This window comes from Euleptes europaea, chromosome 1 (genome assembly GCF_029931775.1).
Source record: "Euleptes europaea isolate rEulEur1 chromosome 1, rEulEur1.hap1, whole genome shotgun sequence".
In the NCBI taxonomy this organism is placed as follows: Eukaryota; Metazoa; Chordata; class Lepidosauria; order Squamata; family Sphaerodactylidae; genus Euleptes; species Euleptes europaea.
The window spans coordinates 55290980-55309667 of NC_079312.1; the positions used below are offsets into that span (position 1 = coordinate 55290980).

Genomic DNA, 18688 nt, shown 5'->3' on the forward strand with positions numbered 1-18688 from the left:
ACTGAGTTTCTTAGCCACCTGGCAACTGGGAAAGAAACAATCCTCAATTTGTTAAAATGCTTTCACTGAGATGCTAATTATGAACACAACGTACTATGTGAGGAGATTCATACACACAAACTAATTCTGGGCATGCGGCATCTGGGAACAGCCTTAGCCTCTTGCTGCTTTCCTTCTCCTGTTAACAACTCTCAAATAGTTGTAAACTAAGTGGGAACAAACTTTTTTTTTCTAGGACCAACAATACAACTTGACCTATAAATCAAAGCCCCAGCATTAAGCAAGAATTATAAATATGAGAAGAACATGAATCAAGCACTGTTTAACCAAGTCATGAAATTATCTTTTTTTAACTCTGGTACAGAGCCCCATGGGGCAGAGTGGTAAGCTGCAATACTGCAGTCCAAGCTCTGCTCACGACCTGAGTTCGATCCCAAAGGAAGTTGGTTTCAGGTAACCGGCTCAAGGTTGACTCAGCCTTCCATCCTTTCGAGGTTGGTACAATGAGTACCCAGCTTGCTGGGGGTAAAGTGTATATGACTGGGGAAGGTACTGGCAAACCACCCTGTAAACAAAAGTCTGCCTAGTAAACGTCGGGATGTGATGTCTCCCCATGGGTCAGGAATGACCCGGTGCTTGCTCTGGGGACCTTTACCTTTTACAGAATCCCTATGTAATATTTCTCCAAAAGCATTTACTGTGCTACTTCCAAGTATTTATAATAGTTTGGTGTGACAATATACTTCCTAAAGCAACTGCTGACATAATCTGCTTTTGCTACTCTAAACCAGTTTGTCTACCTTAAGAGTCACGATGAACCTAACTAGCTCGCTCACATACCTGCTGTTTCATCAACCAATTATGATTTTGTAACAAATTAAGTTGGCTTAACAGGTCACAATGAGCATACGCACATATATATTCTACTTAAAGAGGTTATAAATCTATTGCTAAATGTCAAACACACTTGTGGTAACGTCTTCCACATTTTTCAAGCATCCAGATTGTTTGGGATTATACAACTTTCTTGGTTGTAGCCAACCTTTTGATTGATAATGGAACCAAGGAATAAAAAATCTTCTTCATCAACCTTAAAGTTGTGTAATTCCCCAGTCGTCATTACTTTTGGCTTCTTGATGTTCAGCAGTAATCCTGCTTTGGCACTTTCTGCTTCAACCTTCATCAGGAGTCATTTCAAGTTTTCACTATTTTCAGCCAGCAATGTGGTGTCATCTGCATATCTCAAATTGTAAATGTTCCTTCCACAAATTCTCACTCCATTTTACTCTAAATCTAATCCACATTTCCCTATGATATGTTTTGCATATATAGGAAACACATGATATGTTCTGAAAGATAGGGAGATAAAATACATCCTTGTCTGACACCTTGACCAACTGGAAACCATTCTGTTTCTTTGCCCTTACAATAGCCTCATCCAGAGTACAGGTAGTGCATCAAAACAATCAGATGCTGTGGCACAGCCATTTCTTTTAAAACCAACCATAACTTTTCATGCTCCACAGTCAAAAGCTTTGCTGTAATCTATCAACACCAGCTAATTTTTCCCTGAAATTCTCCTGTATGCTCCTGGATCCAACATAAACTTGGAATATGACCTCTAGTACCTCTTTCTTTTCTGAATCTCGCTTGCATAACAGGCATTTCTCACTCCATATATGCTAAGACTTTGTTGTAAGATTTTTTGAGCATCACTTTACTTGCATGAGAAATTAATACCATGGTCTGATAGTTGCTGTAGTCCTTGATGTCTCCTCTTTCGGAACTGGAATGTAAACTGAGCATTTCCAGTCTGTGGGCCATTTTTTGTTTCCCATATTTGTTAGCATATTCTTATTAAGATTTTGATGGACACCATCTCTGTGATTTGGAGTAGCTCTATTGATATTCCACCTGCTCCTGGTGATTTATCTCAATTGCTTTTTACTCCAGCTTTCATTCCACTTTCTAAAGCTGCAGGTTCTTCTTCAAAAGATTCTTCTTTGAAGGAAAATCTCATCCTTTCATCTCTTCTGCACAGCTCTTCAGTGTATTGGTCCCTTCTTTTATTTTTTCCTGTTCAGCTAATGTTTTCCTGCGATGATCTTTCAGTATGCCTAATTGTGCTTTAAATTTCCCTTTGATTTCCTTGATTTTGTGGAACAGAACTCTTGTTTGCCCTTTTTTGTTCTCTATTTGTTTACACTGATTATAATAGTTGTTTGTCTTTATGTGCCAGTCACAGAAATGCTGCATTGAGACTTCTGCTTCTATTTCTTCCACCTTCTAGTTTTGCTCGTCATCTACCCTTAGCAATTTTAAGAGTTCCATCAGTCATCCATCAAGGTTTTTCATTTCTTTTGTCTATAGGAATAGTCTTTGCACATTCTTCCTTGATAATATCTCTGATTTCAACCCATAATTCTCCTGGTTTATGCTCACTTGAAGTTAGTAATGCAAATATGTTCTTTACATGGTCTTTAAACTCTTTAAGAATTTTTAGATTACATTATGGCACTCTGAATTTTTTGGTGCTTCAGCTTTATTCTGATTTTCAATATTAACCATTCATGGCGCGTACCACAATCCATATCTGGTCTTGTTTCAGCAGACAGAATAGAGCTTCATCTTCAGCTTGCAATTATATATTCTGCTTGCAATTATGCAATCTATCTGATTTTTATATTGGCCATCCAGTGATGTCCATGGATACAATTGTCTATTTGGTTGCCTGAAGCACATGTTCACAATGAACAAATTACTGTCTTCACAGAATTCTATGAGTTGCTCTCCTGCTTCATTTCATGCTCCTGGCCCAAATCTGCCAATATTAGATTCTGCTTTTGCGTTCCAGACACCTATGATTATCAGAACATCTTATTCCTGAACACTTGCATAAAAGTTTTCAATTTCTCCCTCTTCAACATCTGTAGTTGGGATATGAACATGAATGATGGTTATATTGTTATGCTTTCCATAAGTCTGATAGTATTTGGTCATACTCTGCACTATAGCCCCTGAGAGCTTGTGCTACATTGCCTCACTATTAGAGCAACTCCATTTCTTCTGCATTTGTCATTTCCAGAATAATACACTTTGTAATTTTCTGGCTGAAAATGTCCTAATCTAATCAACTTTAGTTCACTTGCTCCCAAGATGCCAATTCTTAAATGTTCCATTTCTCATTGTACGACTCCAAGTTTACCTTGATTCATACTTCTCACATTATATGTTCCTATTATGTATGTTGATCAGCTTTGGACTTTTCTTTTGCACATCTACAACTAAACATCCTTTTGGCTTTAGTCCAGTTGCGGCATTAAGAATAACACTACTCGTGCTTGTCCTCAGCTCTTCCCCAATAGCTAATTGACAGCCATCTGACCTGGGAGTCCTGTCTTCCAGCATTGTATCTTTTTCCTTTTGGATTGTCTCATCATAGGGTTTTCGAGGTAAGAGTTGGTCAGAAGTGGTTTACCATTGCCTTCTTCTGCGCAATACTAACGAAAGTTAGCTGCAGTGTCACTGTCATTGTCTATGATATATTCTCTGCCAATGTCACCTTCTACTACTGCTGCTGTCCAGTAGCTGCCCTTCAAGGATTCCGCCATACCCTCCACAACTGGAACGGTCTGTTCTCTTCTGCTGATATGGACATTGATCACTCTAGGGGGTTGACACATCTTAGTCTGGTGTCTTAACTATAACCCTTCTGCCTCAAGCGACTGTTCGGAGTTTAGCCTGTTGACACAGTCTAAACTCTTTAAAGTATTGCTCTCAGCTTTGCTGACATACAAAATACACTCTCACCACATTAAGGTGTGTGTACAAGAAGGGTAGAAAACCCACAAGCCTGCAGTTTGTATCAGTTTTAATGCAGTACTGAAGTCAAAAACTTTGCTCATGACCTGAGTTCGATCCCAACGGAAGTCAGTTTCAGGTAGCCGGCTCAAGAATGAGTCAGCCTTCCATCCTTCAGAGGTCGGTAAAATGAGTACCAAGCTTGCTGGGGGTAAAGTGTAGATGACTGGGGAAGGCAATGGCAAACCACCCCGTAAACATAGTCTGCCTAGTAAACATTGGAATGTGACATCACCCCATGGGTCAGGAATGACCCAATGCTTGCACAAGGGGCTACCTTTACCATAGGTGAATTGGTCAAATAGCTGCAATAGGGTTGGACATAGCAAAGCTTTTAAAATAGCTAACCTATTTTGCTATTGTTTTTGCTACTTTAATTATGAACATGTTTGACATTTATGCTAGATACAAAAATCAGTTCTTACTGTGAAACAATGAAAATATTATATTATTTCAACACACAATGTTTCTGTAATGTTCTGGCTTTTATCCTGGTACACTGAGGCCAGCCTGTATTCAAACTTAAGGCAAAAGTCTATTTGGAGATTCCTACTGTTACACTAGGAAAACATACAGGTACACTGTAACTCTTTTGCAGATAAAATTGCTCACATCCTCCACAATTTAGATGTTGCAGTTGGTGCAGTTCAATCTTAGGATACCACTGAAGTACAATAAAGTCCAAGTTGCCTGGATAACTTTCAGCTGGTAATGCCTGATTATGACACCCCCCTTTTACCCTCTTTAATACCCCACTCTCTCAACCTGACTGTGTATGCTGAGTGAAAGCATTAGCCTGAGTGTATTTGTGATGAGATTATTTTTCTCCTCCTCCAGTCCCACACTAGTATTTACTTCAGAGAGAAATTTGACACAAGAGGCTTCTTTAACAAACAGAACAGGGAAATCTATTGAACAGTATTTTTACAAGATGGAGTTTTGACGAAAAGGCAGAGTTGGAGGGAAAACACAAAATCACATATATGTACACAAGATTCTTTCAGAGAGATAGCTTAGTTTAGGTGTTACTCAGGTTGTCTTTAGCTTAGATGTTTCTCAAGTTAGGTTTCTTCAGTTCTTAGTTTTCAAGCTTAGTTCTGTTCCTCAGAACCCTCACTGATTCAGTGTCATAGACTATTTCCAGTCTAGCTAACAGGAATGAAGAGACTTTGAATCTCTTACTCCTCAGAGAACTTCCAGAAGTATGGGGGGCAATCCAAAATCCCTCTTCCAGTTCTCACTGACTGCCCCACAACAGTGGCAGTAATCCTCCACACCACCCTGCAACAGGAATAGCTTTGCCCCAAAGATTAATTACCCTTTGAAAGGGCCCTTTTCCACCTAATTCTCAATCCTGTCACTCCACATGTTGTGTGTTCTACTAGCTTAGGCTCTACAGAACCCTAAGGTTCACAGAGTTGTTCATTGCTGGCTGTCACACAAGTTCACCAGCTCAGAACCTTTCACCGCTTCTTCTCAGTCTCGTTCTCCAGCTTAGAATGCTTTCTCCCTCTCAGACCACTCTGGGTCTCTCAGTTCTTTCTCCTGCAGATTAACCCCTTGTCTGTCACACTGATGAACTGGAAAAGTTGCTTAGATGTATGCGGTCCACCATGTTGAGGTTTGCCCCTTGGCCTCTACGGCTGTTGCTGTCAAGGTAGGCTGGTTTGGTTGAGTGGGTCAGGCAGTAATAAATGACTCATCACAGGAGGGTGCTGCTCCAACTGCTTTGAAAGAGGTGGTTGAGACTCCTCCTTAAGAAGGTATGCCTGGACCCCACTAATCTAAATAAATATAGCCCAACAGCAAACTTTGTTTTTGAGGGACAAGGTGCTTAAGCAGGTGATAACTATGAATTTTCAGGTTATTTTGGAGAGGATAAATTATCTAGACCCATTTCAATCTGGATCCTGACCTGGGTTTGAGACAGAAACAGCCTTTGTCTTTGCTGGAAAGTTTATGGGGAGAGGTCTCCCTGTTGATTTTCCTGGACCTCTCACAAACTTTCAATACCACAGATCACGACTTTCTGGAAAGGCTGGTTCTGCTCTCACTTGAAGGGCCAATTCCTGAAGGTGGTACTAGATGACTGCAGCTCAGTCCAGTGGCAGTGTATTAACACATCTCTCAGGGTTCTTTTTTCTCCCCCATACTGTTTAATATCTACATGTACCACTAGGAGAGATCAGATGCCACCCAGCTGTTTCTGCTTAACAGTTGAGTCTGGGGAAGTCCTAAATGGATACCTGCATAAGGTGATGGAATGGATGAGGGCCAATGAACTGATGCTCAATCCAGATACAACTGGGGAACAAAGTTGTCTGATGACTGAGACATCAGCTTGCCCAACTCTCCTCTGTGGCAGGTAACACCTTCTGTTACATTCAGCTGATATGGTGAATACAGCCATTCCCCAGGAAGCACGATCACACCCAGGTTAGGTTACTGTAACATGCTCTTCCTGGGGCTGCCTTTGAAAACTGCCTAGAAACTTCAAATTGGTTCAAAGTATGACAGCCAAGTTATTGTCATGGGTAGGATGCAGGGATCCCTATCACCCTTGTGCTGAAAGGTCTGCATTGCTGCCCATTAGGGGTGTGCATTCAAATATGCCAAACCAAAAAAAGGTACCATTTTTTGGGAGCAGAAAAAGCCGAATCTCCTTAGAAGAACCCCAAGTTTGACTGGGTCAGAAGGTACAATTTTATTGGCCCCCAAATGGAGGTCAATAAAATTGGACCCCTTGACCCAATCTTTACCAAACTTTGGGGATTTTGTAAGGAGAGTCACCAGCAGCTATGCTGCAAATTTGGTGCCTCTGTCTTGAAAATAGCTCCCCTGAGCCCCTCAAAGATTCCCCTAGGCTTCAATGGAAGCATTCCCCCCCATTATCGTCTATGGTGGGAAATCTTTTCTCTGGGAGATTCTCCGGTCCAACATAGGTTCATTGTAGTCTATGAAAAATCTTTGTGGGGCTGTTTTTAAAGACAGAGCCACCAAATGTACAGTGCAGTTGATGATGACTCTCCTTACAAGAAACCCCAAGTTTGGTAATGATTAGGTCAAGGGGATCCAATTTCATTGGCCCCCACTTGTCGTTCATTTGGGTGCCAATAAAATTGGAACCCTGACCTAATCTTTACCAAACTCAGGGGTTCTGGTGACTCTAACTTTAAAAAGCACACACACACACACACACACACACACACCAGTTCCCCGGAAAGATTCGCCATAGAGTATAATACAGCCGAAAATGGTCAAATATTTTTAAAAAGCCAAAAAATACCCATACCAGTATGAAGATTGTTTTTTTCCAGAAATACCGAACATTTCCGGGTCTACTATACACAAATCCAAAAAATACCAATTGGGGTGTGTGTGCACACCCCTACTGCCCATCTGTTCCCAGGCACAATTCAAAGGGCTGGTTTTTACCATTAAATCCTTAAACTGCTTGCGGCCAGGGCACCTGATAGACCACCTCCTTCCGAAGTGTCCATCCATCAATTAAGCTGTTTCTCAGAAGACATGTGCTTTCAGAGGTGAGGCAGGCAGCAACTGAATATAGGGCTTTCGCAATGGTGGCACCTTAATTGTGCACTGCCCTTCCTCCGAGGATTGTCTGGTGTGCACCCCACTATATTTTAGGTGCCAGGCTAACACTTTCTTTTACCCAGATTAAGGGGCTGATCTTTTTAATCTGTTTTTATAGTCTGATTCTAGCCAGAGACGTATTATATAAGACTCATTTTGAGGTGCTATACATTTTAGGCTGCTTTTATTCTGTTGGCAGTTTTAAAGTTAGAACTTATGGTATTTATGTGCTCCTTATGGTATTTATTTTGTAAGCTGCCTTTAGCACGGTGTATAAAAAGGCAGCATAGACATTGTATAAATAAAGTTAGTAGATAGCTCATAGAAGATATTTGGCTATGCATCTCTCCCACTCTCACATACAGTGTTGCAAGGCTAGGGAGAAAGAAGCCTTGACTCTTGCTTTTGCCAACAGAATACACATTAATTAAATAAAGGTAAGCTGCCATTTACATGGTGGCCTTCTTGGTCTCACTATTCATGACAGTATTATTTGACCACAGTCAACTGAAGACACTGAATTCATCCATGTTCTAGTCCAAAAGTACAGTGCAGGACTGTGAAGCCTGACGTTGCCTACCTCTACACCAGGGGTGTCGAACTCATTTATTATGAGGGCCGGATATGACATAAATGTTACTTGATGGGGGCCGAGTCGTGCCTTGCCAGCCCAGATTGAGAGTGGAGGAGGGTAGCTGCCTCGGCTGGCCGGCCAGATAAGAGCTCTCAAGGGGCCGGATCCAGCCTGCAGGCCTTATGTTTGACACCCCTGCTCTATACTAATGCACTTGTCATTTCAAAGACTCAAGGGTATCAAGGCATAACACCAAAATGGAAACAGGGCAGCTAGCCATACATAATTATTAATCAATTCTAACTCTAGCTGTCTCACTGTAGGTATACATTGAGCTGTGCCAGAAGAGTTCAAGGCAGCTAAACAAGACCAACACTACAAGACAAGCCCCCTGCAGAGTCCTCTGCCAAGTGGCTCATGGGGAAAAAAATCTTTCCAACAATGTTAAGGATAATGATTGTTCAGGAGCAGAACATGCCCATCGTTGCCAGAATTTCAATTAAGGCCCCAATAAATGCTAGTCATCTTTTGTCTCTAGTTGTTATATTCTTCATGCTCAGAAGGAAGAAGAAACCACCAGAATCATGAAAGGAGGGAGGGACACAGAGAACACTCCCTGATTCTAGAGAAAAAATTGAGATAATGGAGCGAAACACACAGTATAAGAGAACCCATAAATTAGATAGGTTTGAAACCAGTGAGGCTCTCCCCCACACTTCCAGGTGATTATTTAATATTATAGTTTTAGTAGTTAACACCTTTCTCTGCTTTCTCAATCTAGGTGTAACAACCACCAATTTAGCACTCATTTCTGTGCCTACTGAGCTCCTTAGCTAAAACAGCTTGCCATTTTCTACTTTAACAGTAACCAAGGCGCCTGTACACTATAATTAAACCCCCATCACCTCTTCCTTACTAAGTTGATTATCCAATGTCTTTATCCTCTGCTTCTAAGACAAACTCTCCAACTCTTAATAGGACACCACGAGACTGTGAAACTAAATGCAGGATCTGTGATCCTGTGATCAAGATAAGTAGATAAGAGGGATAGGAATTCTGATACCCCCCCATGTGGGGGTGAGAACTCCCTCTAAACCGGGCAAACACATCAAATCAAATGAAATATATTCTGTGGGCAGGGGCAAGTAGGGAACCTTTGGGCTAAGGTGTTACCCAGATGATAAGGAAGCTGATGCAGAAGGAAGACCACGGAATGAACAGCAAAGAACAAGACCCAGAATGAAAGATTGGTTTATGTTTTCACCAGTCTAACTCAATAGCAGTTTAAGCAAAGTTAAGGCCTTTTCCAGAGCCAATAATGATGGACATACTGACAACTATACTGGATATAGCGAGTAAAGAGAAAGGTGAAAATTATACTAGGAAGCAAGCAGAGATGAGACTTTCTGGCCATTCTGAAGTCATGAAAAAAGCCTTTGGGTTTTTCAGAAAATAGGACATGTGATATTTATTTTGTTTGCCAATCTAACCTTACTTTAAGAACCTATCTTGTGTATTATTTAGTTAACGTGTATAACACTGTGTTTGGTATATTTACATAATTTTGATGTATTTATTAAAGTATCATTTTAATATATCCACATTGGAGATGGAACAACCAGTTGCACCCCAAAGAATCAACGTATATTTTATCCTGTTGGACAAATGGGAGGAAGAAATTTAGAAGCCATCAACACTACAATAATTATTATTATTATCCAGACTTAAGGAAACTCCTCACCATATTGCCAGCATTGCCCAAAAATATAAAACCTTGGCGATTTATGGTAAATCAACAGTTGTATAGTTAGTGTGCATATTCCAGTCAGCAATCCCTACTTCAAACAACTTTCACGCCTTAAAATCGATGGGAGATAAAAATTAAAGTTTAAGAGATTATGCTGTCAAGGTGGTGGAATCTGGAGCAGATATTAGAATTTGAGAGATGTACCTGTCAATATGATGAAGGAATTACAGTGACACAATATGGCAGATTTTTACATAGTTATTACAGTTACCAGAAAGAATGTTTAGAAAGTAAACAATGTTCTATAACCCTGCTCTACCATTTCACTTATTATAAGAAAGAGATCACCCGTTTCCAGTTTTTCTGATGGAGAAACTGAAAATTCAAAGAAGTCCCAGGGGAGGAAAAGAGAAACTCTCCCCCCCCCAATTTCCCTTCTTTTCCCTTCTGTCTTCACATCTGGCAGCAAACAGTCTTTAATACACCTGCACGTGCTTCATATCATTGTCATTTCAACCATAAGTGCATCCTCCTACATTAATATTTGGAGTAGGAATACAAACAAATGCAGTTGTATTGGAGTGCAAAAGAATTCCAATTCAGAAGCTTTTCAAAGTGAACTTCACAGTAATCCTTGCAAATTAAGAAAACTCACTGGTCCACAAAGAAAAAGTATTTCAGAACACGGTGCTTAAACAAAGCTTAAACACAGGTGAATTTCTTGTGTTCAGTTGTTCATTAGATTACTATCTAGGTCCTTTAAGAAGCTCAGTGTAATAACATACATGAATGACGCTGAATCACAGGCAACTGCAGAAGTCGCAGACAGGCTTAGCTTAAAAAATGGAGTCACTTGAGCTACTGTCTGGACATTGTCTGGGTCCAAGAGGAGCATAGACAGAATAAGACAGCAAAAACCTGAGGGAAGGCGAGGCAGTGACAAAAGAAACAGAAGGGCTAAAGGGAAAGAAGAAACAAAAGGAAAAGCCTCACACACAACCTAGGAAAGGAGAAAAGAACATGAGGCTGAAAGAAACAGAGCAAATTATGCAGTCTTCTGAAGAACAAGAACTTAAGGTAAGTGGACTCTTTCCCTGCATTTTCTTTCATTTCCTGAGCATCTCCTATATTACCTGTTTCTCTTCTAACAACAGAAGAGACTCCTAAAACCTACTCTAACCCCTCCCCATTTCAAGTCATTCACTGACAGCATGACCTCCATGTATTTGGTTCCCCCATACTGTGGGCTAGTTGGGGGAGGGGGTGGAAAAGCTAAGACCAAGGAGGAAATTTATACTCAACATAGGCTGACAGGCATCCTCAGTGAATACATCAGTGCTCCCAGCTTCTCCTCAGGGTCACAAAGTTAGTGTTAAACTTGAGAAGTGGTAGCAATAAGGGACATTTTTTACTGCTAGATCAACTAACAATGTCCCTAAACACATTCAAAGTTGTACCAGTAGTTCATAAAGAACTGAACTGATATCAAAGAAGAAATCTCACTGTGGTTTATTCCACAAGATACTTAGAGTTATGTAGGTTGTTTTAGTCATATACTTATTTGACTAAATTAAGCACATGTATATTAGCTGCAACCACAGGAATATGATAGAATGTCAGAGTACTTTTTGGAACTCAAGGTGCCCCCCAGCTTTTAATGGCTCTACTATCAAGTAAGTCTATCCCAGCAACGCTGATGTACAGTATGTGTTACTAAGATATGTTAAGAAAACTGAGGTAGAAAAAAAAATAAACACACACTTTACTTAATTTCCATTATTTTACTCTCTTCCATCTAGTTGCTTCACATTCCCCTCCCCATTGTGAACATTTTGAAAGTCATTTCAAGGGCTAAATACACAGTTTTTGAATAATACATTAGTCTGTTAAATATATTACTCAGCTAGTTACACTCATGCCAAGTGGCCATCATTTGAGACTTTCAGTGCTTAGTTCATAGAAGTTTTTTTTGTTTTGTTAATTATATGTAAGAATTCCAGTTCTTCAGAATGTGGATCTAGGGTACCTTTGTTTTTCCTACAATCTCCATCCACTCCTTCAACTTCCTTTTCTGACTCAGGGATCCTGGAGGGTTTTTGTTGCCACCTTCTGGGCATGGAGTAGGGGTCACTGGGTGTGAGTGGGGGAGGTAATTGTGAATTTCCTGCATTGTGCAAGGGGTTGGACCCTGGTCGTCCCACCTATGATTCTATGAACCCAAATGTTAGTCCGTAAACTGCACTTCCCAAATCGGTCAAATTACAGAACTTGAGTACAACACAAGTTTACTCAGGTACCACTGATTCCAATGGGATTTATTTCTATAGCAACACATTTACAATACCAGTGCACGATTGGAGAGCACATCAAGTCAAAAAACTTGCAGAAACTGAGCAGGTCTGCCTCTAGCTAGCCCCTGGATGGAGACCATCTGCAAACCCTACACATATCACCTTTGGCTTTACAGAAAAATTAAATAAAAACTACAATCCACCTTATACATATAAGAGATTCTGAACTTATTTTTTTTCCGACAATAGAAACGGGGGGACAGAATGCGGTAGTTTCGTACAAAGTTAGCTTCCACTTAGATTCGTGATGCATCAAGTGTTTAAAAGAAGGAAAACCCCGTTAGTACCAGATAAGCGTTACTCGAGCAGAATGCAACGCAGGCTCCTAGTAGCGTGACGAGTCGAACCTAAATGCACCAAAAAGATCCCACAAGTGGGTAGCCCTGTGTTAGTCTGTCTGCAGTAGTAGAAAAGGGCAAGAGTCCAGCAGCACCTTAAAGACTAACAAAGATATTTTCTGGTAGGGTAGGAGCTTTCGTGAGCCACAGCTCACTTCTTCAGATACTCTAAGCTGTTGGTATCTGAAGAAGTGAGCTGTGGCTCACGAAAGCTCATACCCTACCAGAAAATATCTTTGTTAAGTCTTTAAGGTGCTGCTGGACTCTGGCCCTTTCCTACAAGAAGATCCCGTTTCAGAAGTCAACCCCCTTCCCGATCTACGCCAGCCAGCCACGCGGTACACAGGAGGCGGCAGCAGGAGAGGCCCCCGCCCGATCCCTGGGGGAAAAGCTTCATGTCGCGCTTCGGAAAGGGCGAATCACCCAGGCCCGGAGGAAGAGGGGGAAAGCTCCCGAAAGAAAGGCGCCCCGTTTCACCCCGCACCCGTCCAGCAAAGCAGCGCGGCGGGAGACGGCCAGCCCAACCACCCGGGCCTCCTCCTCGTCCTCCTCCTCCGCGCCTCACTCCCTTCGCCTTCTCCCACGGACCGTTGCCAAGGCAACCGAGGGGGGGGAAGAGACGGAGCCGGCCGTCTTGCCGACTCTTCTGCCCCCCCTCCTCCCCCCCCGCGCGGGCGCGTTGCCGCTTTTCACCTTGGTGCAGTAGGGGCAGCCGCTTTTGCTGAAGATCATGACCCGGTGGGAGCCGATCATGGCCTGCACCTGGAGCTTCAGCGAGTCCCGGTCCGGCATCCGGACCTGGCCTGGGGGCGGCATGTTCGGCCCTGGCCGAAACGCACTCAGGCGGGAGCAAAAAGACCCGCTACTACGACGGCGGCGGCGAGGGTTCAGCTGAGGCGGTAAAGTGGCGCATGCGCAAGAGGGGGGGAATAATAACCGCGCGACTGTGCTCAACGCATAGTCCAATCAGAAAGGGGCGGGGAGGAGGAGGAGACAGGACCCGCCTAACGGCGAAGGGAAGACTCACGCGCTCTTCCCTTGAGACGGACCAATAGGATTAGGCTGCTGGGGTGGGCCCAAGGAGAGGGAACGAATGTAGGGCAAAGTGGCGCGGAGGTGTTGGGGGGGGTGATTAAAGGGGCAGGGGACACCCTGCTATCAGACACGGGTATGTCCCAGTAGATCAGTGGTTCCCAACTTTTTTTTAATATATATTTTTATATATATTTATATATATATATATATATATATATATATATATATATATATATATATATATATATATATATATATATATATTTTTTTTAAATAACAAATACAAAAAAAAAGAAAAAAGGTGTATAATAAAAAAAGGAAAAACAAACAGTACAGAAAAAACATGTACAACGCATTATTAAGGCCATAACTAATACAACCTTTTTTTGACCAGGGACCACTAGGACTTTTTTGTTCGGTGCAGGGACCCCAAGGTTCAAAATAAAAATTCCGAGGATTTGAAAATAAACTTGAATCATAACTGTTAGTTAAACAATACACTTAGAATAATATTTGAATATATATATTTTATGATAGAGAACTTTTAATCGAAAATATTAATTTATTATGGGTTTATAACTTTGGCGGACCTTAATTTAGTGCTCGGGGACCCCTGGGGGTCCGTGGACCCCCGGTTGGGAACCAGTGCAGTAGATAGATCATGATGGGTGGCTGCGTTAGTCGGTCTGCAGCAGTCGAAAAAAGCAAGAGTACACCAGCACCTCAAAGACTTGACAACATTTCTGGCAGGTTCTTGTAGGTTATCCGGGCTGTGTGACCGTGGTCTTGGCATTTTCGTCAGGGAAGAAAATGCCAAGACCACGGTCACGCAGCCCGGATAACCTACAAGAACCAATGAACTCTGACCGTGAAAGCCTTTGACAAGATTTCTGGCAGGGCTTGAGCTTTCGTGAGCCATTGCTCACTTCTTCAGATACTCCAGTAGATTACCGAGTCCAATTGCAACTTTCGAGACCAACAAGATTTTCGAGGGATGGTCTTAGATTATGTCACCCCACTCTTATAATTCTGCATAATTTCAAAAAACCGTGGATGTCACATACTAGTATTACGCCAGTAACTATAAATAAGTAATACACGCTATAACAATAATTTTAACAACTTTGTTCTCAAATCCAGGCAAAACAGCTGAACGGTCTTATTTGATGGACGGTGTATTTGGGGTCACCTTTACCTTTGCCAAAATAATCCAGAAATAAATTCCATGTTTTAAAAAACCTTTGATTCCTCCCTTTTTTTCCATTAAAAAATGCCTCCTGTCTCCAAGTTCACCAACAGCACAAGGCACACCTAGAAAGGACTTTTGCCAATCTTCCCTTGCCAGCAGCACAGAGGACCCATTCCTAATTTTTTTATTAGATTTGTATCTCATATAGTGATCGAATTAGCAATTCAGAAATAGCACCTTATATTTTTACAGTGTTAAGGAATTGGTATTTTGTGGATTTGCCAAAGGATCACAGGGCACCTAGAATCTTTGACCACAGTGCTCAAAGCGACTCACAGCATAATAAAATAACTATTTCTGTTAAAAATGTTTCAGGGGAGTAGCTGCGTTGCAGCCAAAATAACAATTAAAAAGTCTTGTGATGCTGTAGAGTTTTCTTGAGCCAGAAGCACAATGTGTACATTCAGTTGGCAGACATACATGCGCGCGCACACCTGTAAACAGACGGGTGGGGGAAGGGGCATTATTACAAAGAGATGTCAGCAGGTCCGATATTCCAAGGCATAGGTGTGTTCCATTCCATTAGAGACATAAAAACAAAACACGTTCAGTCAAAAGAGTAAATGATCCACATGGAGTTGGGTGTGGACCACTCCCAACTGTTGATGAATTAGCAAAGTAAGATGAATACGAATAGTGTATTTAAATAAACTTGTAAGAAGGGACAATTACTTTCTACAGTGAGCTAGACACTGCCAGCCTGTAGTATAACCAAGTCTTAAATCTGCTTATATATTCCAGCTCAGCAGCTTCTTGTTGGAGTCTTCCTTTGAAACTCTCCTTCTTCTTAAATACTAAATCTATTACTGAATGACCAATGGGATGATATGTTCCCTCATTGGCTTCTGAGTACTTCCATTTTTTAATGTTCGATTTGTGTTCATTTATTCTCGTGTAGAAGCAGTCCATTTTGGTCAATGGCAGATGTGGAAGAGATGCCAGGAGATAGGAGATCAGCAGGGGCATGATGCCAGAGTGCCTGCCCCCCTACCCCCAAAGCTGCCATCTCCTCTGGGCCGAATGGAGAGAACCTCACGCCCCACCCTGAAGTTGGCAGGCTTACTGAAAATGAACATTGCAAATTATAATCTGAGAGTGTCCTTTACATCCTTGCACTTTCAATCTATGCCAATGGCTTTATTGGCTTGGCTTTATTCTTGAACACCAAGGGATCAATGTGTCTGCATTTGTGGATCCTCAACTCTTGGAGGACTTACCTCACTACATCCTATTTTGCCCACTGTATGCTGGTACCAGGGCTAAATTTTTGGCAGGAATATTATCAGGTATTAATATACATTCAGATACAGAAAAAATTATACATCTGTTGTCTGATATTGATGTATATGCATCATGTAGAATCTCTTTGTTTGCTTTTGCTGCAAAGAAAATAAGGTTTGAGGTGGTATCGGAAGGATCAGCTACTTATCTTTTAAATTGAATGGTTTTAGTACATTTCATTATCTATTTTAATATTCCATTTGAATTATTATTTATTTGTTTTAGTAAATTGTGATAACCAATGGCTATATACAGTAAAATTTTACTCCATAAGTAGTGAAAATGGGATTGTATTTGAGGGCTTGGCTGTAGGCAATGCAGTGTTGATGGTATGTTCTGTGTGGCACATGACAGCATATATCCAATGATGTGCAGGTGACTGAGGCCTTGATGATATGGTCGATGGTGTCAAGTCCTAATACAGTGTCAGCTGAGTAGATATGCAGATAGTGGTGGCACCAGGGTGTGGGGCAATAAATAGAATGGAGTTTATATCTTCTTTGAGTGGATCACTATTGTTTCAGATTGAGGGGCCATCTGTAATCAAGGAAGACATGCTAAAGGGAAGCCTTACCTCCCAACAGTATCCAAAATCAATTTTATGTATTCAGTAGTTCTTTTCAGAATTAATAAACAAATGTATATCACTGTGCATAAAATGAGCACGTGACACACGGCATCTTCAGTGTGACGACAGGTAATTTTAATTTTCTGGTTATGTTTTACTTAGATACCCAGTAAGCTCTGTAGGTAATTTTGACTTGTATTTGTGTAATTTTATATTGAACATTCTGTGCTTAATGGTTCATAGCATTTGTTTCCACTGATGAGAGTAAATGATTTCATTAAGCGCCTTCCTTCTCCCTGTTTTTCTTTAGATGTTCTGAACTATCAGTCATTTGGGTGAGGTACTGACTGATCCTAAACCCTGACTCGAATTAATTTATTGTATGGACTAAGCTCTACACAGCATTGCTCTATGGTGGCATCTCCGCAGACATATCAGTGGCAAGTTGCACCAGTGCTATACTGGCATGACTACTATGCCAGGGTAGATCTGGGTACCAGGTACTATTGGGGCGGGGGTTGATGTGGGCAGAGTGGCCCTTAGTCTTCCTTCTAAACCTCAAAACAAAAAACACTGAAGAAAAATCATAACATTATCTATAACATATGACAAGGTCAAAAGGAAGGACTTATTTCAAACAAATATACAGAACTGTCTAAACAAAATAAATAGAATGTATGGACAAAAATAAAACTAAAGAATCCACAAGAACATGTATAAAGCAATCACTAACTTGAACACACATGAACACATGAAGCTTCCTTCTACTGAATCAGACCCTTGGGTCCATCAAAGTCAATATTGTCTACTCAGACCGGCAGCGGCTCTCCAGGATCCCAGGCAGAGGTCTTTCACATCACCTACTTGCCTATTCTCTTTAACTGGAGATGCCGGGGATTGAACCTGGGACCTTTTGCATGCCAAGCAGATGCTCTACCATTGAACCACATCATTTATAGTCCACCTTTCTCACTTAGACTCAAAGCAGATTATACAGAGCAAGACAATTTAAATCAACAGGAATGGGATATCCAATAAACAATGCAATGGAGTTTGGGTTGCCGAAATTTGAAAACAAGCAGTAATTTGAAAACAATCAGGAATATAACAGATCTGAAACAAAAGCAAATAAAACAGGAGCATTAATATGACATATGCTGGAATTACATAGCATCATACTTATAGCCACAGAGAGTACATACAAGACATGGTAGTACAGTCACTATCTCTTTTCGAAAACATCTTTCTGAGCAAACTTTAAACAGCAGACCAGACGACTTCAACAAAGTCTTCATCAGTGGCCAACTGAAGAATAATAATATAAAAGAATAATAGGAATAGTATTATAATATGAATTGAAAACTTCCACTGAATAAACATTGCATATTAGTGCACAATTGATAGGGCTCTTTCAGAATACATCACACCTATTAAAACATCTACATGGCAATTCAAAAATTAGCATAAGAAAAGTTATATAAGACTCATTAAAACCATTCCCAGGCTGTGTTGCATCAAAAAACGTGTTTGTAATTACTCTCTAAGGGCAAATAAATCAAGTAGGTAAGATCAAAACCACACTGTAGACACATAGTATGCAATCACAGCCCCCTCACTACCACGTAAACCTAAGCAGAGTAGACACGCTGAACTCAGATACTAAGGCACACGACACAGGGCTCTGCATCTCTGGCCATGCTGTGTATACTTAGAACACAGAACCTTGCATTTTGGTGGTGGAAAATGCCCCTAAGGGGCACTGAGTACCACAGAGGGGAACTTAGCATGAATCGCCAAGGGAGAGAACAAACACTGTTGCCTTTGCCTAATATTGCTCTCCTCAGAATCCTCCACTCCCCCAACTGGGAATGCAAGGCAAATGCACCCCAAACAGATAAGCCAATGAAAGGGGAGTATCTGCCTTGAACTGGGACTGCAAGCCCTCCACATGTCCTCTGTTGCCTAAACAGCTCTGCATCCAGCAGTAGTGATTAAGAGTGGGAGACTCTAATCTGATGAACCAGGTTTGATTCCCTGCTCCTCCACATGAAGACCTTGGACTAGTCATAGTTCTCTCAGAACTAGGGTTG

General features: G+C 41.3%; 1 protein-coding gene across 1 annotated transcript in view; it reads right to left on the bottom strand.

Annotated features, from left to right (window-relative positions):
* Positions 1–13297, bottom strand: part of TXNRD3 (thioredoxin reductase 3) — a 43014-nt gene extending 29717 nt beyond the window's left edge. Inside the window, exon 1 of the mRNA XM_056854982.1 lies at positions 13159–13297. Within this exon, the coding sequence (XP_056710960.1) occupies positions 13159–13281 (123 nt within the window). The 5' untranslated portion in view covers positions 13282–13297. The remainder of the gene's footprint in view (positions 1–13158) is intronic.
* Between the last annotated feature and the right edge of the window lie 5391 nt (positions 13298–18688).